Raw genomic sequence first — 9,822 nt, 5'->3', positions numbered from 1 at the left:
AACCTTCATTGATTGAAGATCCCGAAGAGCAAAGTCAGTTGCCTTCTATTGATGATCTGTTGCCTGAATATCTCAATGAGTTGCAGGAAGACACAGTTCTGGACAGGAAGGTGAGAACTACGCGCAGAGGGGATGTTGAGTACCTCAGAATCGGACTCAAAGGTTCAAAACCAAGCAGTGCAAGATGGATAGAGATTGGACAAGTGAGGAAGTTGTATCCTCACTTGATCGATGCTTAAAAACCAACTTTTGGTGGTCCAAAAGCTTTTTCAGTGGGAAGGCGTGATCCAAAATGGATCCTAAAAACCCTCTAAGTCTTCAAAAATAAAAATAAAAACTATCGCAAAGGATGAACCTTTAAAAATGGCAGAAAACACTATTGGGAGAGAAAAACATGAAGAAAATGATGAAAACAGAGTTATCGACGGCTTAAACAACTTTGCACATGAGCCGTTAGATCTGGCCGATCAACGAGCTAGATCCAATCGGCATATCGCAATCGGCGATGGCAAGCGAAGGTTATCGAAGGCGGCCCTATGACCATTGCAATCAGCGGGAGTCAACAAGGACCGTTGATCAAACGCAAAGATCGACGGCCCAGGTTAGCTCGCGATATCACATCGGCAAAACAAAAAGGGAAAGGCTTACGGAGGCCCGAAGACCATGCGACATGCGATTGCAATATATCGCATCGGAGCGATACAAAGGAGGGGGGCCGATACAAATGCAATGTGATAGTCGGACCCGATGGGGTTATGGATGGAATTTAATATATTTTGAGTTCCGTAAAAAGGAGTTTTTCAATGTAAATTCACGTTTTCGTTAAATAAACGAAAAACAAAGGAAATGCGAATTGGGCGATAAAACGGACCTGAAAGGGTTTATACATGCAGCGACATATATTTTGAGTTCCCTAACGAGCAGGATTTCGGGCAAGCCTTAGGCGATAAGTGGTATTGGTCGGGCTCCACCTGAGCCCATACACTAGTCGACACGTGGCTAGGCGCCGAAGAGAGAAAACCACCTTTTCGGGCGGGTAATATCCGTGCGCATAAGCCACCCGAAATCAATAGAAACCATTGGATCAATGATCACTTGCGATAGCGCCCAAAGACGGATCCGAAAGGATTATGGAGCATACTAAATGATATTTCAGGTCCGACAAACGGTAGTTTGGTGGATTTTCCCATGTTTTTGTGTATTTCTATGTGTAAATAGAGAACAACTATTTTGGGGATTTCAAAGGCGCCGATGGTCCCTTCTGTTATAAAACAAGTGGCCACCATCCCTAAAGACATTTAACAATGATTGTTTAACGCTCAGAGGGAATTTGAGCGAACAGAGGCCGGAAGCCAGAGAGCCCGAAAGGGAAAACGAATAGACCAGTGTCGATTGGCTTAAAAGCCATAGAATGACAGAGACAGAAGGAGGTAGTGCTGAGACAGAGAGAAGACAGAGACAGAAAGCGAGAGGGAGAGTCTGTGTACTCAGAGAGACTTGAGGGATTCAAGTAAACTCCTGTTGTTTTGTATCTGTTGTGTTGAGACTCAAATTGAGCTCACTTTGTAAAACTCTGCTCTTGAAGACATAATAGAGAGGTCACCACTGAAGGCTGGACCAGGAGACGTAGCCCAAGAGTTTTGGGTGAACTCCTTGATTATTTGTTGTGTTATGTGTGTATCTGTTATGTTTCTTTAACTGCTTCATTGTCTATATTATTTGCAATCTTATCGATCTGTTGCACTAAGTAATATAGGCAAATCAATGCACATGAGTCTGTAATACCTTAATCTTAGTCTAAGGTCTCATTTTCAAATCACACCTCCTCACCAACAAGTGGAATGTCACAGCATACCATAGAACAGGTTGTCAGGATGAAAAAACCCACTTTCTCAAAGAGTCGGTTGAAAAGGTTTTAACACCAAAACGACCAACCAATGCTTTACCTTCGTAATCCATAATGTAATCAACAAAAATATCTTTTCCTACAGTTAGAAACATCATCTCCTTTCGCCTACGAATGCATTTGCCTCCTCACTACGATGACACAGATCAAATCAGAATAAAGGGGGGTTCAAACATACATCAAGGGACCAAATCAAAAGGCAGAGAACCTGAAACTTGGAGAGGCAAAGAAAGAAAGGTGGAGGGGAAGTGAAGGGAAGAGGGATCAGGAATAGATAAATCCAAAGAATGTACATGCAATGCACCACTTGTTGAGATTAGAGGATCGCTGGAGGTCACATGAAGCCTATCTTTGTTGGATCGTAATTGTATCCTTGAGAGAGGAGTGTAATCATTATAGTAATGAAAGATGGGGTTGTGTATAGGGTTGATCTCATTATCCACTTATTTCATTTCTCCACCCTTCATCTAGCGAAACACGATAAAAAACTAAAGCCTTTGTAATGGGGGGGCCAACCTCGACAGACGATGAGGATGGGTGATAATAAACCCAAAGGAATTTGATGGGGAAAATGTCAAAAGGGACTTAATAGAGAAGGAAACATCCATAATCACTGCAGATAAAAAACCTTCAAGAGAAAAAATAAATCACCTCTACTGAAACCACAAAGACCTTCCATCCCCTAGCACGTACCACCAACTCATTTTTATATTTACATTAGAAATATATTTTGATTTTCATTGTTTTTATCTTTTCTTATTTATTTATTTAGTTTAAAATAGGTCTTTATTTCTTATTTAAGACAAATTATAGTATTTAATTGATTTTCATTTTTTTTTCCATTGTTTTTATCTTTTCTTCTTTATTTATTTAGTTTAAAATATGTCTTTATTTCTTATTTAAGAAAAATTACAGTATTTAATTGATTTTCATTTCATTCATTTATTTATTTATTGAAAGATGTTTTATAATGTTTATTTATTACTAAAAAAACATTTTTTGTTGTTTTTATTTTTTTTAATTTGTGTTTTGGTTAAACATACACATTTGAAGTAAAATAAATACTAATACTATAATTTTAATGGAATGTGTAAAATAAATACTAATACTATAATTTTAATGGAATGTTTTTGTTTTGTAATTTCTACAATTTCCATTTTCAAAATTAGGAAATGCAATGTTAAATCTCTACAATTGGTTTTTGAATTTTACATAAGTTATAACATAAATTATATTTTATCTCAAATTTGACTTGCCAAATTTAAGTATGTCTCATAAAAAAAAGTGATTAAAACATCATCAACTAGGTTTCCTATTCTTATATATTCTAAATCATAATTTTACATAAGTTATAACATAAATTATATTTTATCTCAAATTTGACTTGCCAAATTTAAGTATGTCTCATAAAAAAAAGTGATTAAAACATCATCAACTAGGTTTCCTATTCTTATATATTCTAAATCATTTTTATCACTTTAGTTTATTTCTCAAAAATAACAAAATTGGTTGTTGAATATAGACATTGTCCAAATTACTCATATTCACCCTAATTAAAATAAATAAATAATATAATGTTCCTTTTTACTAATTATCACAATTTTAAGTATTTCAATCCTACTTATCGCCCTTCTTCTTTTTTCAAAATGTAAGTTCAAAAAGTAACATGATTCTTCTTCTTTTTCGAAAGGTAAAATGATTTTATTGTTCACAAAGTAACATGATTACACTTCGGAAGGTTTATTGTTCAAAAAATCACATGATCCTCCTTAAAAGGTTTATGTTTGGGGTCATAAAGAATACAAACTGTCAAACCTACCATAATTTGTTCAAAAACTAACATGATCCTTCATCGGAAGGTTTATTGTTCTAAAACTAACATGATCCTCCTTTGGAAGGTTTAGTGATTGGGTCATAAAGAAAGGAAACTAATGTTTGGGGTCATAAAGAATGGAAACTTGCAAAACTGCCATAAAAATGTTGGTAAACCCTAGTTTGACATTGTAAAGTACGACGATACATAATTGATGGCTGTTGGATAATCGGTACATTCATAGCAATTCATATGACCATAGCTTCAAACAATTTCAAATTTTACATTATCTTTAACAATACCTGCTACATTCATAGCAATTCCACAGCATTGAACGATTTCAAATTTACATTCTTTACCATATCTGATATGCTCCATAGCTTCAAACCAAATTCAAATTTACCTTATTGCGAACAGTGTGGTGTAAAAAATGAGGAGTCCAACTACAATGCCAAGACCTACTAATGTGAACTTAGAATTCGTCCAAAAGCCCAAGACCGATCTTTCAGATCTTCGAATAGGATCAACTTCCTCGGAAAGTGGATAATCTGAGGGCCTTGGATCACGGCTTACATACTTTTCCATATACTTTTGAATATCAAACTCCGAAAGTAAATTTTTCTTTCCTTGATTTCTGAAGTTAGACCATGCTTTATCCCAGTCAGTAGATAAGCTCTCACCTGTAGAAAAAAAGTCCACATAAACCTGTTAATTTGAACTATATGCCCTCCAGATTCATTTCTGCACGTACTTATCAAATGATACCGTGCACATGGAAAAAAAAAACACATATCATCTCTCTGCAAAATTGTACTTAATAAAAGAGTAAATAAAATAAGCAGGGAAACGACATATTCCTTCAAGTAGAACTGCTAGCGTCAAACCAGACAAGGATCCCACTGGAAACTGGAGTGAAGAAATCAGAAATAATGTGGAAACTACACCAGCATCCAAGAAAATCTTCCAAATCCAATCCTACATGGTATATTGTACGAGCTTTGTTTGACTACTAAATAGTAAAAGCCTTGGCCAAGAAAGAATATGGTGTCAAAGACAAGGACAAAGTTTTACTTGGCTTCTTTAAGGAGGAAGATTAGAAATATTGAAGACACCTTCCAAAATGCTTCAACAGAGTGGGACTTTTCATGTTTGTTTTTTCAACTAGGCTGAGCCTAAGCCCAAGCCAGCCCGTCTATCGGATGGAAGACGATCTACTCGCAGTGGACACCCCTTTGGGATAATTTAATTCCCCCAAAGTGACTTCCATCCTCAACCATTCCCCATGAGGTTTGAACCTGGGATCTGGTGGGGACTAAACCCCACTCAAACCAACTGGTCTACACCTCATGGGTGAGACTTTTTCATGATTAAAACCAGCTTTTATTAAGGTAGCATTATAGTTGCTGAAAGTATTCTTTGTTTAATTTTCTAAGCCGGACATTTCGTCCATGATAGATGAACAGATTTCCAGTTCCCATTCTATTACTCTACAGAGCACTAGCTATGACTTTCAGCATGAATACTATAATATGTGAATAACATGAACTGTATTTTAGATATTCAGCTCTAGGACTTTGGAGAGTCATTTAATGGTATATTGTAGATATTGTAGTCTATGCAAGGTTATTCTCACATTTAGAATAACAAGGGTTTCATGACCTTCGTTCTTGCCGAGAATCAATGTATGTTTACAACTTTCTTGCACTTCTATGAAACCTACATTAGAATTCCTTGTAGAATTTTTTCCGGTGTGAAAGTGCACATTTGTCATAATTCACTATCATGGTAGTATTGGTGTATACTTGCAAGTTGCACTGCTCAAAAGCGGACTGGGGACATTTGACCTTTAAATGGCATCTTTGACTCAAATTAAACCCAAATCTCTTTGCATTGAGGGGTACTGTTCTACAATTTGTCATAATTAACTATCATGCTAGTATCTGTGTACACTTGCACTGCTCAAAGGTGGACTGGGACATTTTACCTCTAGATGGCATCTTTGAGACTTCGACTCAAATTAAACACATGCTCTCTTTTTTTTGAGAAGTTTGTGTAATGATATTTTATATGACCTAAGACCTTGACACACAAGTAAGAAATTATTGCAATTTAAGTGTTCTGGGAGTCATCTTTGCAGTTACAAAAGCATCTAGTATTGTTTTACAAGTTTTTTTCAAGGAAAACATTTCACAGAAAATAAGATTAGGGTTTCAACTAAAAGGCAGGTGAAGATAAAGGGATAAGATACAGTTGAACAGTTGAGCAACCAAGAGAGGGAGAAAGAATAGATCCGTTTAGGAAGGAAATTTGGTCGTACAATGGCAGATGTACAGGGCAGATTCTTATAGACCCTACAGTTCCATACGGTCATATGGAAGTCCGCACAGTTGTATGATGCAATTCTGTACAATAGCATGACAAGCTGAATAGTTGTATGTACTATGAACAGGATGTACAATTGTATAGACAGGTTGTACAGCAGGCCAAATCAACAATTTTTGTTGTTTCCCTGTTTCTCAGGCAAACTGTACTTTCTCAACAGGTCTGATAGCTCAGTTCAAGGTGATTTCTTGACTGTGCGACTGTTCGTTTTAGTAGACTGAAAGTTTTCTTGTAAGCTTTCGAAGGAATGAAAAGATGATTTTGAAGGATAAATTACCTGTTTATGTGTGAATCTGCTTTATGCTTCTGCTAGTTAATTCTCTAGATATTGTGATTGACGCTATGATCTAAAGTTAATTTCTGGTTAATTTATTCAACAATTTATTTGTTTAATTGAGATCATAAGGACATTAGTCATCTAGGCTAGGAATTTCTACATGGTATGAGAGCAATTTCTTTGATTGAGATTCACAGGGATTTGCAACAGTAAATCAATTGCAGGGAAGGACCAATAGTTAGGGTTTCAAATTCTTTGTTTAAAGACTAATTTTCAGATTTGGCAGTTTGTATAGATCTTAGATATGGCATCAGCTAACATTAGATTTGAGGATAAATTGGATGGTGCCTCAAATTTCTTATCATGGAAGGTGAGGATCACACTCTTACTAGAAAAGAATGATATTTGGGATATTATCAAGAGCATTGTGCCTTCGCCTACAGATTCATAGTATTTGGAAGTTCACAAGAAGAGGGACGTGAAGGCCAAGTTAATGATCTTGGATGCCATAAAGAATAATTTGATCCCTCATATATCCAAGAAGAAGACAACAAAGGAGATGTTTGATGCTCTGCTAAGTTTCTACCAAAATGAGAACATAAATAGGAAAATGATCTTGTGGAACAAACTCAAATCCATAAAGATGACCATATTAGACTTAGCCACCAGTTACCTTATGAAGGTCACGAAGAGTTGTGATCAATTTATGTTAGTTGAGGCAAATGTTGTAGACGAAAAGTTAGTGAACATGCAATGAAATGGATTCCTGGCTTCATGGGAACCATTTGTCCAAGATATTTGTGCTTGGGAGAACCTTCCTAACTTTGAGAGGTTATGGGATGATTGTATCCAAGAGGAGACTTAAAAGGAGTCAAAGGAAAACAAGAAGGGTGGTGATGAGAACCTAGCTCTATATGGTCAATCAAATAAGGGAAGAGGTAAAGGACCTAGAAAGGGTGAGAGAAATAGTGAAGAGTCAACCCCATAGCTAGGAAAGAAGGACTTGAGTAAAATCAAGTGTTTCATTGGTCATAAGAATAGTCATTATGCATCATAGTGTCCAAAGAAGAAGGCTAAAGGGACGCAGTAGCAGAAGCAGGAAATAACCTTTGCAAAAACTTAGACAGATGTGTTTTCTACCAAGTTCGAGAAGGGGTTCTCTTTGGTATCTTTCCCTTCTATTAGCACGATTTTGAGGAATGTGTAGTATGTGGACAATGGGGGCATCTCAACATATAACATCAGCTCAATAGTGATTTTCTAGTTTGAAGAAGCAGTATAGCTTGAGCTTGGTGATAATGTCAAATACCCAGTAGTAGAAGTTGGTACAATTTCCTTCTAGCTTGAGTCAGGTAACTCTTTAGATTTTGACAATGTCTTGTTTGTATGAGGTCTCAAGAAGAACTTTCTTTCAGTTTCATTTATGGAAGAAAGGACTTTGTAGTGGAGTTCAAGAACCAACAACTCCTCATTTGATAAAATAAATCTAGACAAGATATAGCTTCGGTGATAGGGGTTAGAGAAGGTAATTTGTAAAAGTTGCAGGGTGAACCAGTTAGAGCCTTGGGTAACAACTTGTATCAGTTGTGGCACAAGAGGATAGGACACTTGCATAACAGGGTGTTTCTTATTCGGAGGTAGATAGCCACAGGAAGTGTTGCACCAAACCCCCCCCCCCCAAAGGATCCAAACCAGGAACCATGTCCCATACAGATCCGTGGGGGATCCGCCGTCGAATCCACGGTTCGGAATTTCGAAACCGTGGATCAGGCTGGTGAAGACGGTTCCTAGAAATTCGGAACCGTGCCAACCCAATCTGCGGTTCTGGATTTTCGAACCACGGATCCTCCCTGGATTAGCGGCGGAGCGGGCATGGAGCCAAAGCAGATCTGAAGGGAGACATGCAATTCCACAGTGTTTCACAGGGTTCTAAATATGTTTTTTATTTTTTCTTTGACTTAAGTTGGGTTGGGGCTTCTTGGACACTCCCAAGGTGCTCCCTTGATGCTCCTTATATGCTTCCTAGATGCTCCCTCATGGTAAAAGTGACATTCTCCTTTATTTTTCATTTTCATCATTTTACTTAAACTTTTAACATTACCATGAAATGACTCTGCATGTTTGAGAGTGGTTCCAGCCTCATCGAACTTCATATGGAGAAAATAGAATTTCATATCCTATTCAAAATTCAGCAGACTTAACAGTTTTCAAGAATTCAAGATCAATGGGATTGTGGCATTTCATTAGATTATATCATGTATGAGGGTATGCGATTAGCATTTAATTAAGAGCACCAAGCCCTATATGTACCCTAGTGTTGGTGGTGTTAATTGTCGAACTCCTTTGTCATGCACTTAGCAAAAAATTACCTTTCAATGAAGTCAAAATCATTGATCAAGCATGTTAAGATTTTTCTACCATATTTTAAGGCTTGGATTGGGTAGTTTGATCAAAATTGGGCAATGTTGACTAATATCCCTAGACAATCGAGGTAGAGGCAAAAGCTAGACAAGAGGAGAAGAATCTAGATTCTAGATGGTTGATGCATCTAAATGGTTGATGCTTGAATAATTAATCATTAATGTACAATGGATGCCATATCTATCTTGATTTGTGTACAAATATGCATGCGTCCATCTTCTACAACTAATTTGGTATTTTGGATGTTTTTCTTAATATAAATGCAAAAAAAATATTAAAAAAAATTATATATATAGTAGACGCTTCGCTTCCTAGATTTTTGGGAAATGACGCTTCCACGTCTCCGCTTCGTGCAACTTTGGTCTCAAGTCCCTCAAAGTTCAATATTGAGTAGGGTAGTGTATGCAGAGGGTACATGCTTAAGAAACATGCAAGACTACTTTTCCAAGCAACGGACATACGTCTAAGGCGATTCTAGAGCTAGTACATTCATATGTTTGTGGACCAATGTTAGTAGCATCAATTAGAGGAAGCATGCATTTTGTTTCATTAATTGATGACTTCTTTCGCAAGACTTGGATCTACTTTTTAAAGAAAAAGGATGAGGTCTTTCACAATTTTTTGGAGTTCAAAGCTCTAGTTGAAAACTAGACAAACAAGAAGATCAAAGTCTTGAGATCAAACAATGGGGAGAGTATAGCTCCAATGAGTTCAAGGGTTTCTGCTTGGAGGTAGGAATAAAGAGGGTGTTGACCGTTCCATACAACTCACAATGGGATGGGGCTATTGAGCAGAAGAATTAATCCATCATATGGGTTACTAAGGTTGTGAAATATGACCAAGACTTGATAGAGTTTCTTTGGGCAGAGGCATGTAACACAATAGTCTACATCTAGAACTGGTGTCCTCATAGAATCCTGAAGAACAAGATACAAGAGGAGGCATTCAATGGTGTGAAGCCAGAGGTGTTAGTTTTTGTAGCATTGAACAAGTATTATAGTCTCGATTTGTGTCAGAAAGGCT

The 9,822-nt window shown here is 37.0% G+C and overlaps 1 protein-coding gene across 2 annotated transcripts in view; it reads right to left on the bottom strand.

Moving 5' to 3' along the window:
- Positions 1-3,934: 3,934 nt before the first annotated feature.
- The window catches only part of LOC149186843 (2,3-bisphosphoglycerate-independent phosphoglycerate mutase), a 94,192-nt gene continuing 88,304 nt past the window's right edge, over positions 3,935-9,822 (bottom strand). For both annotated transcript variants that reach the window (XM_089411172.1, XM_089411173.1), the window contains exon 2: positions 3,935-4,399. In XM_089411172.1, the coding sequence (XP_089267298.1) occupies positions 4,119-4,399 (281 nt within the window). In that variant the 3' untranslated portion in view covers positions 3,935-4,118. The remainder of the gene's footprint in view (positions 4,400-9,822) is intronic.

The sequence above is a fragment of the Pinus tabuliformis genome, chromosome 3_1, assembly GCF_031772625.1.
Source record: "Pinus tabuliformis cultivar Carrire ecotype Pingquan chromosome 3_1, CPIR1, whole genome shotgun sequence".
NCBI classification, from domain to species: domain Eukaryota; kingdom Viridiplantae; phylum Streptophyta; class Pinopsida; order Pinales; family Pinaceae; genus Pinus; species Pinus tabuliformis.
This window is presented reverse-complemented; position numbering and strand designations above follow the sequence as displayed.